At 44.8% G+C, this 26,232-nt stretch overlaps 1 protein-coding gene across 9 annotated transcripts in view; it reads right to left on the minus strand.

Moving 5' to 3' along the window:
- Nucleotides 1–26,232, minus strand: part of LOC124122562 (transient receptor potential cation channel subfamily M member-like 2) — a 79,905-nt gene that overhangs the window by 34,514 nt on the left and 19,159 nt on the right. For all 9 annotated transcript variants that reach the window (XM_048380538.1, XM_048380537.1, XM_048380539.1 and 6 more), the window contains 13 exons: nt 25,447–25,544; nt 24,714–24,811; nt 22,869–23,071; nt 22,380–22,477; nt 21,844–21,978; nt 19,314–19,373; nt 16,399–16,528; nt 14,885–15,015; nt 14,613–14,713; nt 12,478–12,703; nt 11,956–12,078; nt 11,617–11,696; nt 8,007–8,100 (listed from right to left, as the gene is read on the minus strand). In XM_048380538.1, the coding sequence (XP_048236495.1) occupies nt 8,007–8,100; nt 11,617–11,696; nt 11,956–12,078; nt 12,478–12,703; nt 14,613–14,713; nt 14,885–15,015; nt 16,399–16,528; nt 19,314–19,373; nt 21,844–21,978; nt 22,380–22,477; nt 22,869–23,071; nt 24,714–24,811; nt 25,447–25,544 (1,577 nt within the window). The remainder of the gene's footprint in view (nt 1–8,006; nt 8,101–11,616; nt 11,697–11,955; nt 12,079–12,477; nt 12,704–14,612; nt 14,714–14,884; nt 15,016–16,398; nt 16,529–19,313; nt 19,374–21,843; nt 21,979–22,379; nt 22,478–22,868; nt 23,072–24,713; nt 24,812–25,446; nt 25,545–26,232) is intronic.

The raw sequence follows: 26,232 nt of genomic DNA on the forward strand, positions 1-26,232 counted from the left end.
ACACTGGATAGGTCAGGAACAGAAAGGACACATGGAACAACACTGGATAGGTCAGGAACAGATAGGACACATGGAACAACACTGGATAGGTCAGGAACAGAAAGGGCACATGGAACAACACTGGATAGGTCAGAAACAGATAGGACACATGGAACAACACTAGATAGGTCAGAAACAGATAGGACACATGGAACAACACTAGATAGGTCAGAAACAGATAGGACACATGGAACAACACTAGATAGGTCAGGAACAGAAAGGACACATGGAACAACACTAGATAGGTCAGGAACAGAAAAGACACATGGAACAACACTGGATAGGTCAGGAACAGAAAGGGCACATGGAACAACACTGGATAGGTCAGGAACAGAAAGGGCACATGGAACAACACTGGATAGGTCAGGAACAGAAAGGACACATGGAACAACACTAGATAGGTCAGGAACAGAAAAGACACATGGAACAACACTAGATAGGTCAGGAACAGAAAGGGCACATGGAACAACACTGGATAGGTCAGGAACAGAAAGGACACATGGAACAACACTGGTTAGGTCAGGAACAGAAAGGACACATGGAACAACACTGGATAGGTCAGGAACAGAAAAGACACATGGAACAACACTAGATAGGTCAGGAACAGATAGGACACATGGAACAACACTAGATAGGTCAGAAACAGAAAGGACACATGGAACAACACTGGATAGGTCAGGAACAGATAGGACACATGGAACAACACTGGATAGGCCAGAAACAGAAAGGGCACATGGAACAACACTGGGTAGGTCAGAAACAGATAGGACACATGGAACAACACTAGATAGGCCAGAAACAGAAAGGACACATGGAACAACACTGGATAGGTCAGGAACAGAAAGGACACATGGAACAACACTAGATAGGTCAGGAACAGAAAGGGCACATGGAACAACACTGGATAGGCCAGAAACAGAAAGGGCACATGGAACAACACTGGGTAGGTCAGAAACAGATAGGACACATGGAACAACACTAGATAGGCCAGAAACAGAAAGGACACATGGAACAACACTAGATAGGTCAGGAACAGAAAGGGCACATGGAACAACACTAGATAGGTCAGGAACAGAAAGGGCACATGGAACAACACTGGATAGGTCAGAAACAGAAAGGACACATGGAACAACACTAGATAGGTCAGGAACAGAAAGGGCACATGGAACAACACTAGATAGGTCAGAAACAGAAAGGACACATGGAACAACACTAGATAGGTCAGGAACAGAAAGGGCACATGGAACAACACTAGATAGGTCAGGAACAGAAAGGACACATGGAACAACACTAGATAGGTCAGAAACAGATAGGACACATGGAACAACACTAGATAGGCCAGAAACAGAAAGGACACATGGAACAACACTGGATAGGTCAGGAACAGATAGGGCACATGGAACAACACTGGATAGGTCAGGAACAGAAAGGACACATGGAACAACACTAGATAGGTCAGAAACAGATAGGACACATGGAACAACACTAGATAGGCCAGAAACAGAAAGGACACATGGAACAACACTGGATAGGTCAGGAACAGATAGGGCACATGGAACAACACTGGATAGGTCAGGAACAGAAAGGACACATGGAACAACACTGGATAGGTCAGGAACAGATAGGACACATGGAACAACACTGGATAGGTCAGGAACAGAAAGGACACATGGAACAACACTAGATAGGTCAGGAACAGAAAGGACACATGGAACAACACTAGATAGGTCAGGAACAGAAAGGACACATGGAACAACACTAGATAGGTCAGGAACAGAAAGGACACATGGAACAACACTGGATAGGTCAGGAACAGAAAGGACACATGGAACAACACTAGATAGGTCAGGAACAGAAAGGACACATGGAACAACACTAGATAGGTCAGGAACAGAAAGGACACATGGAACAACACTGGATAGGTCAGGAACAGAAAGGACACATGGAACAACACTAGATAGGTCAGGAACAGAAAGGACACATGGAACAACACTGGATAGGTCAGGAACAGAAAGGACACATGGAACAACACTAGATAGGTCAGGAACAGATAGGGCACATGGAACAACACTAGATAGGTCAGGAACAGAAAGGACACATGGAACAACACTAGATAGGTCAGGAACAGAAAGGACACATGGAACAACACTGGTTAGGTCAGGAACAGAAAGGACACATGGAACAACACTGGATAGGTCAGGAACAGAAAGGACACATGGAACAACACTGGATAGGTCAGGAACAGAAAGGACACATGGAACAACACTGGATAGGTCAGGAACAGAAAGGACACATGGAACAACACTAGATAGGTCAGGAACAGAAAGGACACATGGAACAACACTAGATAGGTCAGGAACAGAAAGGGCACATGGAACAACACTGGATAGGTCAGGAACAGAAAGGACACATGGAACAACACTGGATAGGTCAGGAACAGAAAGGACACATGGAACAACACTGGATAGGTCAGGAACAGAAAGGACACATGGAACAACACTGGATAGGTCAGGAACAGAAAGGACACATGGAACAACACTAGATAGGTCAGGAACAGAAAGGACACATGGAACAACACTGGATAGGTCAGGAACAGAAAGGACACATGGAACAACACTGGATAGGTCAGGAACAGAAAGGACACATGGAACAACACTAAATAGGTCAGGAACAGAAAGGACACATGGAACAACACTGGATAGGTCAGGAACAGAAAGGACACATGGAACAACACTAGATAGGTCAGGAACAGAAAGGACACATGGAACAACACTGGATAGGTCAGGAACAGAAAGGGCACATGGAACAACACTGGATAGGTCAGGAACAGAAAGGACACATGGAACAACACTGGATAGGTCAGGAACAGATAGGACACATGGAACAACACTAGATAGGTCAGAAACAGATAGGACACATGGAACAACACTGGATAGGTCAGGAACAGAAAGGACACATGGAACAACACTAGATAGGTCAGGAACAGAAAGGACACATGGAACAACACTGGTTAGGTCAGGTCAACAGAAAAGACACATGGAACAACACTGGGTAGGTCAGGAACAGAAAGGGCACATGGAACAACACTAGATAGGTCAGGAACAGAAAGGACACATGGAACAACACTGGTTAGGTCAGGTCAACAGAAAAGACACATGGAACAACACTGGGTAGGTCAGGAACAGAAAGGGCACATGGAACAACACTGGATAGGTCAGGAACAGAAAGGGCACATGGAACAACACTGGATAGGTCAGGAACAGAAAGGACACATGGAACAACACTAGATAGGTCAGGAACAGAAAAGACACATGGAACAACACTAGATAGGTCAGGAACAGAAAGGGCACATGGAACAACACTGGATAGGTCAGGAACAGAAAGGACACATGGAACAACACTGGTTAGGTCAGGAACAGAAAGGACACATGGAACAACACTGGATAGGTCAGGAACAGAAAAGACACATGGAACAACACTAGATAGGTCAGGAACAGATAGGACACATGGAACAACACTAGATAGGTCAGAAACAGAAAGGACACATGGAACAACACTGGATAGGTCAGGAACAGATAGGACACATGGAACAACACTGGATAGGCCAGAAACAGAAAGGGCACATGGAACAACACTGGGTAGGTCAGAAACAGATAGGACACATGGAACAACACTAGATAGGCCAGAAACAGAAAGGACACATGGAACAACACTGGATAGGTCAGGAACAGAAAGGACACATGGAACAACACTAGATAGGTCAGGAACAGAAAGGGCACATGGAACAACACTGGATAGGCCAGAAACAGAAAGGGCACATGGAACAACACTGGGTAGGTCAGAAACAGATAGGACACATGGAACAACACTAGATAGGCCAGAAACAGAAAGGACACATGGAACAACACTAGATAGGTCAGGAACAGAAAGGGCACATGGAACAACACTAGATAGGTCAGGAACAGAAAGGGCACATGGAACAACACTGGATAGGTCAGAAACAGAAAGGACACATGGAACAACACTAGATAGGTCAGGAACAGAAAGGGCACATGGAACAACACTAGATAGGTCAGAAACAGAAAGGACACATGGAACAACACTAGATAGGTCAGGAACAGAAAGGGCACATGGAACAACACTAGATAGGTCAGGAACAGAAAGGACACATGGAACAACACTAGATAGGTCAGAAACAGATAGGACACATGGAACAACACTAGATAGGCCAGAAACAGAAAGGACACATGGAACAACACTGGATAGGTCAGGAACAGATAGGGCACATGGAACAACACTGGATAGGTCAGGAACAGAAAGGACACATGGAACAACACTAGATAGGTCAGAAACAGATAGGACACATGGAACAACACTAGATAGGCCAGAAACAGAAAGGACACATGGAACAACACTGGATAGGTCAGGAACAGATAGGGCACATGGAACAACACTGGATAGGTCAGGAACAGAAAGGACACATGGAACAACACTGGATAGGTCAGGAACAGATAGGACACATGGAACAACACTGGATAGGTCAGGAACAGAAAGGACACATGGAACAACACTAGATAGGTCAGGAACAGAAAGGACACATGGAACAACACTAGATAGGTCAGGAACAGAAAGGACACATGGAACAACACTAGATAGGTCAGGAACAGAAAGGACACATGGAACAACACTGGATAGGTCAGGAACAGAAAGGACACATGGAACAACACTAGATAGGTCAGGAACAGAAAGGACACATGGAACAACACTAGATAGGTCAGGAACAGAAAGGACACATGGAACAACACTGGATAGGTCAGGAACAGAAAGGACACATGGAACAACACTAGATAGGTCAGGAACAGAAAGGACACATGGAACAACACTGGATAGGTCAGGAACAGATAGGGCACATGGAACAACACTGGATAGGTCAGGAACAGAAAGGGCACATGGAACAACACTAGATAGGTCAGGAACAGAAAGGACACATGGAACAACACTAGATAGGTCAGGAACAGAAAGGACACATGGAACAACACTGGTTAGGTCAGGAACAGAAAGGACACATGGAACAACACTGGATAGGTCAGGAACAGAAAGGACACATGGAACAACACTGGATAGGTCAGGAACAGAAAGGACACATGGAACAACACTGGATAGGTCAGGAACAGAAAGGACACATGGAACAACACTAGATAGGTCAGGAACAGAAAGGACACATGGAACAACACTAGATAGGTCAGGAACAGAAAGGGCACATGGAACAACACTGGATAGGTCAGGAACAGAAAGGACACATGGAACAACACTAGATAGGTCAGGAACAGAAAGGACACATGGAACAACACTGGATAGGTCAGGAACAGATAGGACACATGGAACAACACTGGATAGGTCAGGAACAGAAAGGACACATGGAACAACACTGGATAGGTCAGGAACAGAAAGGACACATGGAACAACACTGGATAGGTCAGGAACAGATAGGACACATGGAACAACACTGGATAGGTCAGGAACAGAAAGGACACATGGAACAACACTGGATAGGTCAGGAACAGAAAGGACACATGGAACAACACTGGATAGGTCAGGAACAGAAAGGACACATGGAACAACACTGGATAGGTCAGGAACAGAAAGGACACATGGAACAACACTGGATAGGTCAGGAACAGAAAGGACACATGGAACAACACTAGATAGGTCAGGAACAGAAAGGACACATGGAACAACACTGGATAGGTCAGGAACAGAAAGGACACATGGAACAACACTGGATAGGTCAGGAACAGAAAGGACACATGGAACAACACTAAATAGGTCAGGAACAGAAAGGACACATGGAACAACACTGGATAGGTCAGGAACAGAAAGGACACATGGAACAACACTAGATAGGTCAGGAACAGAAAGGACACATGGAACAACACTGGATAGGTCAGGAACAGAAAGGGCACATGGAACAACACTGGATAGGTCAGGAACAGAAAGGACACATGGAACAACACTGGATAGGTCAGGAACAGATAGGACACATGGAACAACACTAGATAGGTCAGAAACAGATAGGACACATGGAACAACACTGGATAGGTCAGGAACAGAAAGGACACATGGAACAACACTAGATAGGTCAGGAACAGAAAGGACACATGGAACAACACTGGTTAGGTCAGGTCAACAGAAAAGACACATGGAACAACACTGGGTAGGTCAGGAACAGAAAGGGCACATGGAACAACACTAGATAGGTCAGGAACAGAAAGGACACATGGAACAACACTGGTTAGGTCAGGTCAACAGAAAAGACACATGGAACAACACTGGGTAGGTCAGGAACAGAAAGGGCACATGGAACAACACTGGATAGGTCAGGAACAGAAAGGGCACATGGAACAACACTGGTTAGGTCAGGAACAGAAAGGACACATGGAACAACACTGGATAGGTCAGGAACAGAAAAGACACATGGAACATTGTATAGGTCAGGAACAGATAGGACACATGGAACAACACTAGATAGGTCAGGAACAGAAAGGACACATGGAACAACACTGGATAGGTCAGGAACAGAAAGGACACATGGAACAACACTAGATAGGTCAGGAACAGAAAGGACACATGGAACAACACTGGGTAGGTCAGGAACAGATAGGACACATGGAACAACACTGGATAGGTCAGGAACAGAAAGGACACATGGAACAACACTGGATAGGTCAGGAACAGAAAGGACACATGGAACAACACTGGATAGGTCAGGAACAGAAAGGGCACATGGAACAACACTGGATAGGTCAGGAACAGATAGGACACATGGAACAACACTGGATAGGTCAGGAACAGAAAAGACACATGGAACAACACTGGGTAGGTCAGAAACAGATAGGACACATGGAACAACACTGGATAGGTCAGAAACAGAAAGGGCACATGGAACAACACTAGATAGGTCAGAAACAGAAAGGGCACATGGAACAACACTGGATAGTCCAGGAACAACAGATAGGACACAAGGAACAATATTGTATAGTTTAGGAACACCAGATAGGACTTCAAGAACAATATTGTATAGTTCAGGAACACCAGGTAGGACACAAGGAACAATATTGTATAGTTCAGGAACACCAGGTAGGACACAAGGAACAATATTGTATAGTTCAGGAACACCAGGTAGGACACAAGGAACAATATTGTATAGTTCAGGAACACCAGGTAGGACACAAGGAACAATATTGTATAGTTCAGGAACACCTGGTAGGACACAAGGAACAACATTGTATAGTTCAGGAACACCTGGTAGGACACAAGGAACAATATTGTATAGTTCAGGAACACCAGGTAGGACACAAGGAACAATATTGTATAGTTTAGGAACACCAGATAGGACTTCAAGAACAATATTGTATAGTTCAGGAACACCAGGTAGGACACAAGGAACAATATTGTATAGTTCAGGAACACCAGGTAGGACACAAGGAAAAATATTGTATAGTTCAGGAACACCAGGTAGGACACAAGGAACAATATTGTATAGTTCAGGAACACCAGGTAGGACACAAGGAACAATATTGTATAGTTCAGGAACACCAGGTAGGACACAAGGAACAATATTGTATAGTTCAGGAACACCAGGTAGGACACAAGGAACAACACTGTTTTGGTCAAGAAGGAACAACAGATCTTGAACATCTTGAACAATGCTGGTCACAAATAATTAATATGGTGGTGATTTGGGGACGTTCCATCAGTATTCGCATCAGTCTGAAGCTCTCCTTTACCCACTAAAGTATATCTTTACTGATGCCTTTATGATAAAGCCATTTTCAAATCTGAGCAAACCCTGTTTCACAAAGCAATCTTGGCACGTCAACACTGCTGGGTGTATACCAAACTAGATGATTTACGATAGTTGTCGCACGCTCATTGTTTCATGAATGAGTCCCTTGCTCTCAACTCACCACATTGAGGCTGAAGATGATGACAGGCGCTGTGTAGAACAGCATCAGCTTCCTGAACGGGTTGATCCGTCTCACTCTGTGTTTAGGTTCATCTCTGAAAGGAGTAATGGCAGAATGTGAAGTTAGGACTCACTCAACAGATAGAGCCTCATCTGGGCATAGAGAAGGCTAAAAGCTGTTAGATACTCAACTGGGCATGCAGAAGGCTAAAAGCTGTTAGATACACATCTCGGCATACAGAAGGCTAAAAGCTGTTAGATACACAACAGATAGAGCCTCATCTGGGCATACAGAAGGCTAAAAGCTGTTGAACACTCAACAGATAGAGCCTCATCTGGGCATACATAAGGCTAAAAGCTGTTGAATACTCAACAGATAGGGCATGATATGGACATACAGAAGGCTAAAAGCTGTTAGATACTCAACAGATAGAGCCTGATATGGACATACAGAAGGCTAAAAGCTGTTGGATACTCAACAGATAGAGCCTCATCTGGGCATACAGAAGGCTAAAAGCTGTTGGATACTCAACAGATAGGGCCTGATATGGACATTTACAAGGGTCCAACAAGCTGTCATACACTCAACAGATAGAGCCTCATCTGGGCATACAGAAGGCTAAAAGCTGTTGAATACTCAACAGATAGGGCATGATATGGACATACAGAAGGCTAAAAGCTGTTAGATACTCAACAGATAGAGCCTGATATGGACATACAGAAGGCTAAAAGCTGTTGGATACTCAACAGATAGAGCCTCATCTGGGCATACAGAAGGCTAAAAGCTGTTGAATACTCAACAGATAGAGCCTCATCTGGGCATACAGAAGGCTAAAAGCTGTTGAATACTCAACAGATAGGGCATGATATGGACATACAGAAGGCTAAAAGCTGTTAGATACTCAACAGATAGAGCCTGATATGGACATACAGAAGGCTAAAAGCTGTTGGATACTCAACAGATAGAGCCTCATCTGGGCATACAGAAGGCTAAAAGCTGTCATACACTCAACAGATAGAGCCTCATCTGGGCATACAGAAGGCTAAAAGCTGTTGAATACTCAACAGATAGAGCCTCATCTGGGCATACAGAAGGCTAAAAGCTGTTGAATACTCAACAGATAGGGCCTGATATGGACATACAGAAGGCTAAAAGCTGTTGAATACTCAACAGATAGAGCCTCATCTAGGTATACAGAAGGCTAAAAGCTGTTAGATACTCAACAGATAGAGCCTCATCTGGGCATACAGAAGGCTAAAAGCTGTTAGATACTCAACAGATAGGGCCTCATCTGGGCATACAGAAGGCTAAAAGCTGTTAGATACTCAACAGATAGAGCCTCATCTGGGCATAGAGAAGGCTAAAAGCTGTTAGATACTCAACAGATAGGGCCTCATCTGGGTATACAGAAGGCTAAAAGCTGTTAGATACTCAACAGATAGGGCCTCATCTGGGTATACAGAAGCCTAAAGCTGTTAGATACTCAACAGATATGGCTTGATATGGACATACAGAAGGCTAAAAGCTGTTAAATACTCAACAGAGAGAGCCTCATCTGGGCATACAGAAGGCTGAAAGTTGTTAGATACTCAACAGATAGGGCTTGATATGGACATACAGAAGGCTAAAAGCTGTTAAATACTCAACAGATAGAGCCTCATCTGGGCATACAGAAGGCTAAAAGCTGTTGAACACTCAACAGATAGAGCCTCATCTGGGTATACAGAAGGCTAAAAGCTGTTAGATACACATCTGGGCATACAGAAGGCTAAAAGCTGTTGAATACTCAACAGATAGGGCATGATATGGACATACAGAAGGCTAAAAGCTGTTAGATACTCAACAGATAGAGCCTGATATGGACATACAGAAGGCTAAAAGCTGTTGGATACTCAACAGATAGAGCCTCATCTGGGCATACAGAAGGCTAAAAGCTGTTGGATACTCAACAGATAGGGCCTCATCTGGGCATACAGAAGGCTAAAAGCTGTTAGATACTCAACAGATAGAGCCTCATCTGGGTATACAGAAGGCGAAAAGCTGTTAGATACTCAACAGATAGGGCTTGATATGGACATACAGAAGGCTAAAAGCTGTTAGATACTCAACAGATAGGGCTTGATATGGACATACAGAAGGCTAAAAGCTGTTAAATACTCAACAGAGAGAGCCTCATCTGGGCATACAGAAGGCTAAAAGCTGTTAGATACTCAACAGATAGGGCTTGATATGGACATACAGAAAGCTAAAAGCTGTTAGATACTCAACAGATAGGGTTTGATATGGACATACAAAAGGCTAAAAGCTGTTAGATACTCAACAGAGAGAGCCTCATCTGGGCATACAGAAGGCTAAAAGCTGTTAGATACTCAACAGATAGGGCATGATATGGACAAACAGAAGGCTAAAAGCTGTTAGATACTCAACAGATAGGGCTTGATATGGACATACAGAAGGCTAAAAGCTGTTAGATACTTAACAGATAGGGCCTCATCTAGGCATACAGAAGGCTAAAAGCTGTTAGATACTCAACAGATAGGGCATGATATGGACATACAGCAGGCTAAAAGCTGTTAGATACTCAACAGATAGGGCTTGATATGGACATACAGAAGGCTAAAAGCTGTTAGATACTTAACAGATAGAGCCTCATCTGGTCATACAGAAGGCTAAAAGCTGTTAGATACTCAACAGATAGGGCATGATATGGACAAACAGAAGGCTAAAAGCTGTTAGATACTCAACAGATAGAGCCTGATATGGACATTTACAAGGGTCCAACAAGCTGTCATACACTTAACAGATAGATCCTTATATGGGCAAATACAAGGCTTCAAATGAAGCTACTACCAGCTACTGGCTACAAGCTACTGGCTACAGTCTACAAGCTACTTGCTACCAGCTACTGACTACAAGCTCCTGGCTACAGGCTACTGGCTACAAGCTACTGTCTACAAGCTACTTGCTACAAGCTACTGGCTACAAGCTAACAACTACAGGCTACTGTCTACAAGATATTGACTACAGGCTAATGACAACAAGCTACTTGCTACCAGCTACTGACTACAAGCTACTGTCTACAGGCTACTGACTACAAGCTACTGACTACAGGCTACTGACTACAGGCTACTGACTACAGGCTACTGTCTACAGGCTACTGACTACAAGCTACTGTCTACAGGCTACTGACTACAGGCTACTGACTAGAGGCTACTGACTACAGGCTCCTGTGTACAGGCTACTGACTACAGGCTACTGTCTACAGGCTACTGACTACAGGCTACGGACTACAGGCTACTGACTACAGGCTACTGTCTACAAGCTTCTGTCTACAGGGTACTGTCTACAGGCTACTGACTACAGGCTACTGACTACAGGCTCCTGTGTACAGGCTACTGTCTACAGGCTACTGACTACAGGCTACTGACTACAGGCTACTGTCTACAGGCTACTGACTACAGGCTACGGACTACAGGCTACGGACTACAGGCTACTGACTACAGGCTACTGTCTACAAGCTTCTGTCTACAGGGTACTGTCTACAGGCAACTGACTACAAGCTACTAGCTACTTGCAACCAGCTAATGACTTCAAGCTACTGGCTACTCACTGCTGCTCCTTCATGTCCAGCCGCGTAGGAGTTCGCTGCAGGTTCATCGTGTTCTCCCGGCTCAGAGGTGGCTGGCTGCCCTGTGACAAACAAAGTACAGCAGACACTCAGTGAGGAGTTTATTGATATCTTTACTTCCATACTGAACTGTGACATAGCTTTGCCAGACAGTCATCTTGTTAGCAGCTAGAGGAATACAGACGTACGTTTCCAATCACTGACCAATGACAGCAATGGTGCTATGTCAAGTTCATGACTATCTTGTCAGTGCACCCCTCTCACGGTGTGCTGCCATCATCATGTTACCTGGAAGTATTCCACCCTCATAATGAGACCTACCATTCCTGCTGGCTTCTTTCCGTCAGACTGGGATGAAATGAGAGCCTCAAACTTGGCCTTCTCCTCCTCCCGGAACCGGATGATGAACCAGATGAGGGGGAAGAAGAACATGCTGGACACAAGCTGCAACACAAGACACAATATATTGTCGGAGCATATGTTTTCGGACACCAAACTTTTTCGAATTTCGCTATAACAAGGGGTGGGGCATTACACAGACATTGTAAATACTCAGATGATGCCTCAATTTTTAGATAAAGTTGTGTAACCGGGATTGTGTAGGTATACAGGAAGACCAGACACAGGCTACGGGTGTGAGACTTTATTTCTTTGTCTATTGACAGATAGACACCCTTTGTGGGTGACACTGGAGTGTTAGTCAACTCTTCCATCAGGCATGGGTTGCTGAAGACAAATTCTAACCAAGATCTTCACAGGTGATAAACGGGTGATTTCAGTGCAGGTCCTTTATCAAGCAGCACTAACTGTCATGTTAACCATCACTTCCATGTGCCCACATACCAGTATCTTTCCATTGTCCATTGACATTTTGCCCATCCAGATGCTGTTGAGGAGAGACTGGCATGCTGTCTGCGACACAAACTTCTTGCTGTCTGCTTCCACTGCGATGAGGACGGTCGTGGCACTGCCCCAGTTCTCCAGCTCCCTGATCAACAGGTCCTGGGCCTTCTGCTCATCCGAGTTGTAGCAGCTGTTGAGAACCCCGACTGCCAGGTCTTCAAATTCACTGGAAACACAGGACATGCGGCATAGAGTAGAGGACTTAAACTGCTACATCCTCGCACTCACTGAGGACATAGGGCAGGAGGAGAGAAGTCCTCAAACTCACTGAGGACACAGGGCAGGGGGGGAGAAGTCCTCTAACTCACTGAGGACACAGGGTAGGAGGGGAGAAGTCCTCAAACTCACTGAGGACACAGGGCAGGGGGGGAGAAGTCCTCAAACTCACTGAGGACACGTGGCAGGAGGGGAGAAGTCCTCAAACTCACTGAGGACACAGGGCAGGGGGGAGAAGTCCTCAAACTCACTGAGGACACAGGGCAGGAGGGGAGAAGTCCTCTAACTCACTGAGGACACAGGGCAGGGGGGGGGGGAGAAGTCCTCTAACTCACTGAGGACACAGGGCTGGGGGGGGGGGAGAAGTCCTCAAACTCACTGAGGACACAGGGCAGGGGGGGGGGGGGGGGGGAGAAGTCCTCTAACTCACTGAGGACACAGGGCAGGAGGGGAGAAGTCCTCAAACTCACTGAGGACACAGGGCAGGGGGGGGACAAGTCCTCTAACTCACTGAGGACACAGGGTAGGAGGGGAGAAGTCCTCAAACTCACTGAGGACACAGGGCAGGAGGGGAGAAGTCCTCTAACTCACTGAGGACACAGGGCAGGGGGGGGGGGAGAAGTCCTCTAACTCACTGAGGACACAGGGCAGGGGGGGGAGAAGTCCTCTAACTCACTGAGGACACAGGGCAGGGGGGGGGGAGAAGTCCTCTAACTCACTGGGGACACAGGGCAGGAGGGGAGAAGTCCTCAAACTCACTGAGGACACAGGGCAGCAAGGCAGGAGTCCTCAAACTCACTGAGGACACAGGGCAGGAGGGGAGAAGTCCTCTAACTCACTGAGGACACAGGGCAGGAGGGGAGAAGTCCTCAAACTAACTGAGGACACAGGGCAGGAGGGGAGAAGTCCTCAAACTCACTGAGGACACAGGGCAGGGGGGGAGAAGACCTCAAACTTACTGGGGACACACGGCAGGAGGGGAGAAGTCCTCTAACTCACTGAGGACACGGGGTAGGAGGGGAGAAGTCCTCAAACTAACTGAGGACACAGGGCAGGAGGGGAGAAGTCCTCAAACTCACTGAGGACACTTGGCAGGAGGGGAGAAGACCTCAAACTCACTGGGGACACAGGGCAGGAGGGGAGAAGTCCTCTAACTCACTGAGGACACAGGGCAGGAGGGGAGAAGACCTCAAACTCACTGGGGACACAGGGCAGGAGGGGAGAAGTCCTCAAACTCACTGAGGACACAGGGTAGGAGGGGAGAAGTCCTCAAACTCACTGAGGACACAGGGTAGGAGGGGGGAAGTCCTCAAACTCACTGAGGACACAGGGTAGGAGGGGAGAAGTCCTCAAACTCACTGAGGACACAGGGTAGGAGGGGAGAAGTCCTCAAACTCAATGAAGACACAGGGTAGGAGGGGAGAAGTCCTCAAACTCACAGAGGACACAGGGCAGGAGGGGAGAAGTCCTCAAACTCAATGAAGACACAGGGCAGGAGGGGAGAAGTCCTCAAACTCAATGAAGACACAGGCCAGGAGGGGGGAAGTCCTCAAACACACTGGGGACACAGGGCAGGAGGGGTGAAGTCCTCAAACTCAATGAAGACACAGGCCAGGAGGGGGGAAGTCCTCAAACACACTGGGGACACAGGGCAGGAGGCGTGAAGTCCTCAAACTCACTGAGGACATAGGGTAGGAGGGGAGAAGTTCTCAAACTCACTGATGACACAGGGCAGATAGGATGCATTGGACTGCTCTGCTAGGTTCTCTTACTGTTTCATAGATATATTATACAACACCTGACATAGAGATATGTGGAGGATCAACTCAAGGTTGATATAGGAATATGGATTGACTCACTTCGCATTTGACTCCAGTGTTTTCATCAGCTCGGCATCATCTGTACACTTGCGCAGAGCCTTGAGAATGCTGTTGGCAACCAGAGCTGCCGCTGTTTGCTCCTGAAACAAAGGGCATCTTCACAACACACAGTTCACAGGATGGGGCAGACATGATGGTGTACAGGTTGTTGACATTCTTTGTCAGTTTGTGACTCATGCTTCCCTCCCATTGTGAAGATATACGCTCCCTGCAAGTATGAGACTAAAGTTCCCAGCCTGTATGAGACTTACGTTCCCTTCTCTCCAGAACAGTTTAGCGAGCTCCTGCCTGTTCATGAGGACCGACCAGATGAACAGCTCCTGGATGGGCCGATGTAACTGCAAGTCCCCGCTGACCTGTGGAACAGACCCTGGCTCCGGCTCTGTAACACAGCACAAAGCATCATTCATGAATATGTGATGTGTTAACAGCATCCTTGACATTGCAGACACACATTTCCCAGGCCAGAATTGATGCTTCTCAAGATCTCTTTCTTTTAGAAAACTAAATGAGGATTTTTATATATCTTTTGTCTCAAATTTACCAAAAATTCAGAACACTGATCCTACAGCATCTCATAATGAAAAGACTTTCTGAGTTTTATCATATGAGAGCAATACATGGCAATAAGCCGCATGTATAAGTCTTGATGACAACAAGCATGTACTGGTACCTTGATGACAACAAGCATGTACTTGTACCTTGATGACAACAAGCATGTACTGGTACCTTGAAGACAACAAGCATGTACTGGTACCTTGATGACAACAAGCATGTATTGGTTCCTTGATGACAACAAGAATGTACTGGTACCTTGAAGACAACAAGTATGTATTGGTTCCTTGATGACAACAAGAATGTATTGGTTCCTTGATGACAACAAGCACGTACTGGTACCTTGAAGACAACAAGCATGTACTAGTACCTTGAAGACAACAAGCATGTACTGGTACCTTGAAGACAATAAGCATGTACTGGTACCTTGATGACAACAAGCATGTATTGGTACCTTGATGACAACAAGCATGTACTGGTACCTTGAAGACAACAAGCATGTATTGGTTCCTTGATGACAACAAGCACGTACTGGTACCTTGAAGACAACAAGCATGTACTAGTACCTTGAAGACAACAAGCATGTACTGGTACCTTGAAGACAATAAGCATGTACTGGTACCTTGATGACAACAAGCATGTATTGGTACCTTGATGACAACAAGCATGTACTGGTACCTTGATGACAACAAGCATGTACTTGTACCTTGATGACAACAAGCATGTACTGGTACCTTGATGACAACAAGCATGTATTGGTACCTTGATGACAACAAGCATGTACTGGTACCTTGAAGACAACAAGCATGTATTGGTTCCTTGATGACAACAAGCATGTACTGGTACCTTGAAGACAACAAGCATGTACTGGTACCTTGATGACAACAAGCATGTACTTGTACCTTGATGACAACAAGCATGTACTGGTACCTTGATGACAACAAGCATGTATTGGTACCTTGATGACAACAAGCATGTACTGGTACCTTGAAGACAACAAGCATGTATTGGTTCCTTGATGACAACAAGCATGTACTGGTAACTTGATGACAACAAGCATGTACTGGTACCTTGATGACAACAAGCATGTACTTGTACCTTGATGACAACAAGCATGTACTGGTACCTTGATGACAACAAGCATGTACTGGTAACTTGATGACAACAAGCATGTACTGGTACCTTGATGACAACAAGCATGTACTGGTACCTGGTGCACTAAGAAGCTGCTCCGGTTTGAGGTTCTTGAAGCGGCTGTCAGTCAGGTAGTATGGTTGGTAGTAGTCCCCGATCAGCTCCTGCAGCAGATGTCCCACATCTGCCAGACTGAACTTCCGCGCCTGCAGCACATAGTCACACGTGTGTCACTAGAGCCTCACACAGTCATACGTGTGTCACTACAGCCTCACACAGTCACACGTGTGTCACTACAGCTTCACACAGTCACACGTGTCACTACAGCTTCACACAGTCACACGTGTCACTACAGCCTCACACAGTCACACGTGTCACTACAGCCTCACACAGTCACACGTGTGTCACTACAGCCTCACACAGTCATACATGTGTCACTACAGCCTCACACAGTCACACATGTGTCACTACAGCCTCACACAGTCACACGTGTGTCACTACAGCCTCACACAGTCATACATGTGTCACAACAGCCTCAGTCACACGTGTCACTACAGCCTCACACAGTCACACGTGTGTCACTACAGCCTCACACAGTCACACGTGTCACTACAGCCTCACACAGTCACACGTGTCACTACAGCCTCACACAGTCACACATGTGTCACTACAGCCTCACACAGTCACACGTGTGTCACTACAGCCTCACACAGTCATACATGTGTCACAACAGCCTCACATAATCACACGTGTGTCACTACAGCCTCACATAGTCACACATGTGTGACTACAACCTCACATAGTCACACGTGTCTCACTACAGCCTTACACAGTCACACGTGTCTCACTACAGCCTCACACAGTCACACGTGTCACTACAGCCTCACACAGTCATACGTGTCACTACAGCCTTACACAGTCACACGTGTCTCACTACAGCCTTACACAGTCACACATGTGTCACTACAGCCTCACACAGTCACACGTGTCTCACTACAGCCTCACACATTCACATGTGTCACTACAGCCTCACACAGTCATACGTGTCACTACAGCCTTACACAGTCACACGTGTCTCACTACAGCCTTACACAGTCACACATGTGTCACTACAGCCTTACACAGTCACATGTGTCTCACTACAGCCTCACACAGTCCAACGTGTATCACTACAGCCTTACAGTCACACATGTGTCACAACAGCCTCACATAATCACACGTGTGTCACTACAGCCTCACATAGTCACACGTGTGTGACTACAACCTCACATAGTCACACGTGTCTCACTACAGGCTCACACAGTTACACGTGTCTCACTACAGGCTCACAGTTACACGTGTCTCACTACAGGCTCACAGTCACACGTGTCTCACTACAGGCTCACACAGTCACACTTGTGTCACTACAGCCTCACACAGTCACACTTGTGTCACTACAGCCTCACACAGTCACACTTGTGTCACTACAGCCTCAGTCACGTGTGTCACTACAGCCTCAAAGTCACACGTGTATCACTACAGCCTCACACAGTCACGTTTGTCACTACAGCCTCACACAGTCACATATGTGTCACTACAGCATCACACGTGGCACACGTATCACTACAGCTTCACACAGTCACATATGTGTCACTACAGCCTCACACAGTCACACTTGTGTCACTACAGCCTCACACAGTCACACGTGTCTCACTACAGCCTCACAGTCACACATGTGTCACTACAGCCTCACACAGTCACATATGTGTCACTACAGCCTCACAGTCACACATGTGTCACTACAGCCTCACAGTCACACGTGTCTCACTACAGCCTCACACAGTCATTTGTGTCACTACAGCCTCCAACAGTCACATATGTGTCACTACAGCCTCACACAGTCACACATGTGTCACTACAGCCTCACACAGTCACATATGTGTCACTACAGCCTCACACAGTCACACGTGTGTCACTACAGCCTCACAGTCACACGTGTGTCACTACAGCCTCACAGTCACACGTGTGTCACTACAGCCTCACACAGTCACATATGTGTCACTACAGCCTCACAGTCACATGTGTCACTACAGCCTCACACAGTCACACGTGTGTCACTACAGCCTCACACAGTCACACGTATGTCACTACAGCCTCACACAGTCACATATGTGTCACTACAGCCTCACAGTCACACATGTGTCACTACAGCCTCACAGTCACACGTGTCTCACTACAGCCTCACACAGTCACGTGTCACTACAGCCTCACAGTCACACATGTGTCTCACTACAGCCTCACACAGTCACATGTGTCTCACTACAGCCTCACACAGTCACATGTGTCTCACTACAGCCTCACTCAGTCACACGTGTCTCACTTCAGCCTCACAGTCACATGTGTCTCACTACAGCCTCACACAGTCACACGTGTCTCACTACAGCCTCACACAGTCACACGTGTCTCACTACAGCCTCACACTTCAGTGTGGTGGGAGGGGAAATGGGGCTTAACATTGCATTCAAGATTAGTGCACTTACATAACGGCATTGATATGGATATAGCAGTTTGATCTGGATACCACACATACAGTATACTGGCTCTGAGCCGACCAGCCCTTGTTTTATATTCTTAATGCTAAATACAAGGCAGGGTAACAACAAGTATCACCTTTTAAATTTATGGTATGATGCAACCAGAGACAGAACTACCAACCTTCCCCTCTCCATGCAGATACTCTGTCCACGCGCTTGTAGTAATGGACTGTGCTTCAGTAATAGCACATAGCTTCAGGTCATTATGAGAGCCACAAACACACATATCCTATAGGTATATGACAGATGTATCCTAGTCATGGGGGAATCTACATTTTGGGAATTAAAGTCACTCAACAGATTATCACAACATCACTGCAAGGCATTCTAAGATCTACTTCCCCCCCCCCCCCCCCCCCCCCCCCCAGCGTGCAGCAAGAAGTTGTCTGTGGAGCCTGTGGAGCCTGTGGAGCCTCACCTCTGTAGATGCTCCGTGGACCTTGGTGAGGAGCGTGTTCAGCTGGCAGTTCCGGGAAATCTGCAACCAACATCAGCATCTCATCATCCCTGACTGACAGACCATGTTACTGTCACAACATCTTTACATTGAGGAAGAGAAGTTATGGATGGCAACTTCTTTATGATGAGGAACACAACGTTTCGTGCCTTGAACAGGTGCCTCATGAGCTATAGTGTTGTCTTGAGCTACAGTGCTGTCTTGAGCGACAGTGTTGTCTTGAGCTACAGCATTGTCTTGAGCTACAGTGTGGTCTTGAATTACAGTGTTGTCTTGAGCTACAGTGTGGTCTTGAATTACAGTGTGGTCTTGAGCTACAGTGTTGTCTTGAATTACAGTGTTGTCTTGAGTTACAGTGTTGTCTTGAGCTACAGTGTTGTCTTGAGTTACAGTGTTGTCTTGAGCTACAGTGTTGTCTTGAGCTACAGTAGTGTCTTGAGCTACAGTGGTGTCTTGAGCTACAGTAGTGTCTTGAGTTACAGTGTTGTCTTGAGCTACAGTGTTGTCTTGAGTTACAGTGTTGTCTTGAGTTACAGTGTTGTCTTGAGCTACAGTGTTGTCTTGAGTTACAGTGTTGTCTTGAGCTACAGTGTTGTCTTGAGCTACAGTGTTGTCTTGAATTACAGTGTTGTCTTGAGCTACAGTGTTGTCTTGAGCTACAGTAGTGTCTTGAGCAACAGTGTTGTCTTGAGTTACAGTGTTGTCTTGGGTTACAGTGTTGTCTTGAGCTACAGTGTTGTCTTGAGCTACAGTGTTGTCTTGAGCTACAGTGTTGTCTTGAGTTAACTTGTTGTCTTGAGTCACTCAACATTGAATGCGGAAAATGACCTGGAAGTGGCATTCCCCAGTCTAAGCCAATCGGATGTCTGACTGCTGGAACCTCCTGACATTATTGTAGCTACCATAGTTTGAAATGTTGTATCTGCTCGTCTCTGTATCATATAATAAAATAATTTTAGAATTTATATGAGGTCAATACGTTTTCTTATTGACCCCCAAAATCAATATATTTCCTTTTGGGTCAATATTGCTGCTTTTCTCCCCTATAAAAACAGGTTTGATTTCATATAGAGTCAATAATTGTATAATATTACCTGAGTCGCAGACTGAAACGAGAGTATATTACCTGACTATAGAGTCACAGACTGAGACAAGAGTATATTACCTGACTATAGAGTCACAGACTGATATGAGAGTGTATTACCTGATTACACAGTCACCGACTGACACGAGAATATATTACCTGACTATAGATTCACAGACCGATACGAGAGTATATTACCTGATTGCAGAGCTACCGACTGACACGAGAGTATATTACCTGATTATAGAGTCACAGACTGATACGAGAGTATATTACCTGATTATAGAGTCACAGACTGACAAGAGAGTATATTACCTGATTATAGAGTCACAGACTGATACGAGAGTATATTACCTGATTACAGAGTTACCGACTGACACGAGAATATATTACCTGATTATAGAGTCGCAGACTGACATGAGAGTATATTACCTGATTATAGAGTCACAGACTGACACGAGAATATATTACCTGACTATAGAGTCGCAGACAAACATGAGATTATATTACCTGATTATAGAGTCACAGACTGACACGAGAGTATATTACCTGATTATAGAATCGCAGACTGACATGAGAGTATATTACCTGATTATAGAGTCACAGACTGACACGAGAGTATATTACCTGATTATAGAGTCACAGACTGACACGAGAGTATTTTACCTGACTTTAGAGTCGCAGACAAACATGAGATTATATTACCTGATTATAGAGTCACAGACTGACATGAGAGTATATTACCTGATTATAGAGTCACAGACTGACACGAGAGTATATTACCTGACTATAGAGTCGCAGACAAACATGAGATTATATTACCTGATTATAGAGTCACAGACTGACACGAGAGTATATTACCTGATTATAGAGTCACAGACTGACATGAGAGTATATTACCTGATTATAGTGTCACAGACTGACATGAGAGTATATTACCTGATTATAGAGTCGCAGATTGACATGAGAGTATATTACCTGATTATAGAGTCACAGACTGACACGAGAATATATTACCTGATTATAGAGTCACAGACTGACACGAGGGTATATTACCTGATTGTAGTGTAACAGACTGACATGAGAGTATATTACCTGATTATAGAGTCGCAGACAAACATGAGAGTATATTACCTGATTATAGAGTCGCAGACTGACACGAGGGTATATTACCTGATTGTAGTGTAACAGACTGACATGAGAGTATATTACCTGATTATAGAGTCACAGACTGACACAAGAGTATATTACCTGATTATAGAGTCACAGACTGACACAAGAGTATATTCCCTGATTATAGAGTCACAGACTGACACGAGAGTATATTCCCTGATTATAGTGTCACAGACTGACACGAGAGTATATTACCTGATAATAGAGTCGCAGACTGACACAAGAGTATATTACCTGATTATAGAGTCGCAGAAGCCGTGATGGGGTGAGAAAGTCCTTCAGACTGACCCCATGGTCCAAGAATAAGTCCACAAAGTTCACGCGGTTCAGCTCAATGGCTGTGAACATGACTTGGTCCAGCTGGCCCATCTGGAAGTAGGCAATAGTGGTACTATTTCGTTACTATTACCAATTGTGTTAAGGTTATACTTTTTCCAATTTATCAAAATTTGAATTAACAACAATTAGGTTAGGGATTGAGTGAGTAGTGTTTTACGCTGCTTTTAGCAGTATTCCAGCAATATCACTGCAGGAGACACCAGAAATGGGCTTCACACATTGTACCCATGTGGGGAATCGAACCCGGGTCTTCGACCATTATTATGTATTACAGACAACGACTGCCTAAAGAAACGAATAACAAATCTAAACAACTGAGAAGTGACTATTGCCAGGGCAAGGTAAAAGACAGGGGTTTGTAGAAAAATTTGAATTTAGTGTTGGATCAAATCTCAAGTGAAGCTCCACCAAAGGTATTAACAGCTCTTTACCTCCCATTCTCTGTCTGTAAAGATTTCACTCTTCGCAACATCTATCCGGTTCCATGACAATGCCAACCTCAGCTGATCCATCACCTCATTTTGGTTAGCTGTGGACAGAAGACCAACAGCTCTTGTCTGATAGGCATTACTTACAAGTTGACCGATGACAAAGTAGACACAATGAATGGATTATAACTTCTCTAATTACTGTAAAGGCGACATTTCGGAATAGACAAGCAAGACTGAATGAGGAACATGGTACAGAATATATATAATATCAACAGCTCGTCTCAGAAACATCAACGTGGGTATCTAAAGCAAGCCAGTCACATGTTTTTTCACTTTACCAACAGAATTCCCCCAATATATTGCAGCTTCAAATACCAAAATGATATCGTATTCTTCATCAGTTTCACACTGACCTGTTAGATTTCAACTCAGGATTGCTAGACTGTGCATCGGTCTGGGTACGGTGCCATGAACTGTGCATCCACCTACCTTTCAGGAGTGCCTTCAATATGGCCATGTCCACATCCTTGGTGGACGTACGAGAGTCCAGCTCGTATATATTGATCAGGTCTTTATTCTTGAGACAAGTTCGAACCCAGCCAACCCGCGTCGCTAGTTCCTTCTCTCCAAATTCTCTGCTGATCATCTCGGTGATGTCTGCTTCCACGCCATATGTCATATATGGCTGCATGCTGCAATGTCCATGACGACACTTTAAAGTAAGCTTCTTAAGAGTGAGTATGGTTTGACTCTCTCATCAGTAGTGATGGGACGATACACCGATGCACTGGTGGATCGTGATGTTTTACTTCTCGATACAAGTATCGATCACAATTGCACACTAAGGAAAATGTATCGATTCTTACCTTAAATGTATTCTTTAATAAATGTTATACCAAACACTAATTACAAGTGAAAATGAGTAGTGAAAACGTACATATCTCCATCCATTGTGCCATACTTGACACTGCCAACAGTAAATTGTTAGTGTGCCAGGTATTTTGCCATCCTGTCTATGAAAAAGATGGCTTACGCACCACAGATAAGAGCATGGCAAGTATCGGACACGTATGGGATCGTGAGCAAGGTATCGTGATACGTATCACATCACACAGTTGGTGTATCGTCCCAACCCTACTAATCAGCACTCACATCAACATGGAGACAATGAGGCTGTCACAGGCAATGTACAAGTGGGACTTGGCCTAACCAAGCTATCCCACCACGCTATCTTCGAAGAAGTTTCAAATAGCACATAGTCACAAGGATTTGTGCAGTCAGCAGAATTTCAGTATAGAGGGTTCATTGATTGAAAGCATTTGTATCGATATATTGACTGAAAAGTATCACTATACATCGAATAATAATAATAATTATTCGGTACACAGTGTACGTGTATAGATAAAACTTGTCTATGTAGACCTGCAATCAAACAAGTTTATGCTAAATATGAACTTGGTTGATCCTTTAAATGCTTTAACGTTTCTGTGACAGTGAATAATTAATTTAATTTTAGTATCGATATTCATAACTTTGTACTGATACTGTATCGACATTAAAAATTTATCACTACATCAATATCGTGATATACGATGACATCCCTGTTTAAGTTATAGTGGGAAGCTGGGACATGGCCAATGGTCAGCCAGCTCTTCCCCGCATGTCACTATCTTCCCGGGGCAAGAGAGATAACTTACTAAAAGTCCAGTTTCAACCCTTGCTGAACTGAGTTGGAATTTCTGAGCTTGATCATAGCGCCACCAGTAGCTATTACAAGTAACAGGGTATTCTTTCCTTGGAGTACAATACAAAGCATTCTAATACAGTAAACTATGGTTACAAACTCAGGTGGCCCACTAATTTTAGTTCATTATAACTGTAGTTCGTTATATGCATATATATAGAGTTTGTTATATACGTCACTTCCTTATAAGCATGTTCGTTACAAACACAGCTTACTGTAAGTCAGAAAAGGCCCACTAACTTTGTTATAAGCATATTTATACAGCAAATGGACAGGACCAAGATCCGTCAATCCGTCAACCAGCGAGGGTTGAAACTGGACTTTTAGTAAGTTATCTCTCTTGCCCCGGGAAGATAGTGACATGTGGGGAAGAGCTGGCTGACCATTGGCCATGTCCCAGCTTCCCACTATTATGTAAGGCACACCAGCCCCAGTAAAATTTCCCTCACATATGAATGTACACACTCTAGCTCCACTGTTTTATAAACAACATTATACACACATGTCCAAGTTAGGTCTCATAAGCATGCATTGTCCATCAATCCCATAAAACATGGCACTGGGTCACCCACTGCTAATAATTGACATACATTTTTATTTTCCTGCCAAATTTGTCTTCCACTTCAACTTCCTTCTCTGTTGCATGCTGGTAGGCGAACGCCAAGATGTCTGCCGCTCGACCCGAGCCCTGTGAGGAGATTCAAGAACACGAACGTTGTAGATACAGTCACTGTGAGTATTGGGATGGACTAGAATAGCTGTACTGTACAGACTACTGTACAGACTACTGTACATGTGGAGGGAGGCGATCATGCACGACCATTCAGACTACTGTACAGACTACTGTACATGTGGAGGGAGGCGATCATGCACGACCATTCAGACTACTGTACAGACTACTGTACATGTGGAGGGAGGCGATCATGCACAACCATTCAGACTACTGTACAGACTACTGTACATGTGGAGGGAGGCGATCATGCACGACCATTCAGAAGCTTGGGAATTTAAAAAAGCACCTGTCAATCAGGGAAACCTATTACAAACCTAGTCTTTACACAAACTCGCAGTGCATCTTGCAGTATTCAGGATTGGACTTTCCTAAAACAGTTTTGACCAAATGGCGGCACCAAATTGCTACTAGTCCTGTAGGCCTTGCCCAACTGCCTAATAGTTAAGTTATCATAAGGACTAGCAGAAATTTGCCATTTTTAAGGGTTTTGCTATATGTTATCATTATAAGAACTAGTGGAATAAAACTGTTATTTTCTACTGCTGAATGGGTGTTCATCACAAACGTACACATATTACGTAATACTGTACCTTGATGATGACAGCGGGTGTGTTGTTCTGAATGGCACTTTTACACGTCTCCAGGGTGCCAGGCCCTCCCTCTAGCACCAGCAGGACCACAGGCACACCTGAATCACAACATCAAGGGTCAATTTAACTGCTGGCCCGTTGGCCTGTGACCAGTTAAAATTACAAAGGGTTTGCTGAAACCTCAAATAGATGAATAGTTAATTGGACACTCCTTGTGAACCATGTAATTTCGATGAGAAAATATTTAGGGGGATGACATGTGACTGGTTAACTCAAAGAAAGACATGTCAATCATCACAGTAGAATGACAACCAGACGCCATTTTGAAATGATGTGTACAACGTCTTTATTTGCTCATAAATCACCACGCAATGAGACAAATGGAAACCAAGATTTAATCTCTGAGTGCAGGGAAAGGCTTTGAGGAGTTCTAAAATTTTCAGAGCCCCATTAGGTGGCTACACAACCACAGGTTCGGCCACTTCACAGCCTCCACCATTCAGTTGTAGGCCAGGCAATTGGGATAAGGGCTATTATAGCTAAAATGGATAGAATTATCATAAAAACGCCCGCATGTTATCAGAAATGAGCGGGCCACTGTAACTTGATAATGCCCTCATATTACTTGACGACGGGCCATTATCACGCCAGTTGTTAGGTGACGTCATAGGATAGGGATAGGTGACGTTACGTTCAATAGTGACGTCATCTGGTTTGTTCTATGACGTTTCCATATTTGTAAAAGTGGGTCAGTGACATTCGTGTTGATTGCAGTAAATGTTTTAA

Source organism: Haliotis rufescens, unplaced genomic scaffold, assembly GCF_023055435.1.
Source record: "Haliotis rufescens isolate VD_foot unplaced genomic scaffold, xgHalRufe1.0.p SCAF_31, whole genome shotgun sequence".
NCBI classification, from domain to species: domain Eukaryota; kingdom Metazoa; phylum Mollusca; class Gastropoda; order Lepetellida; family Haliotidae; genus Haliotis; species Haliotis rufescens.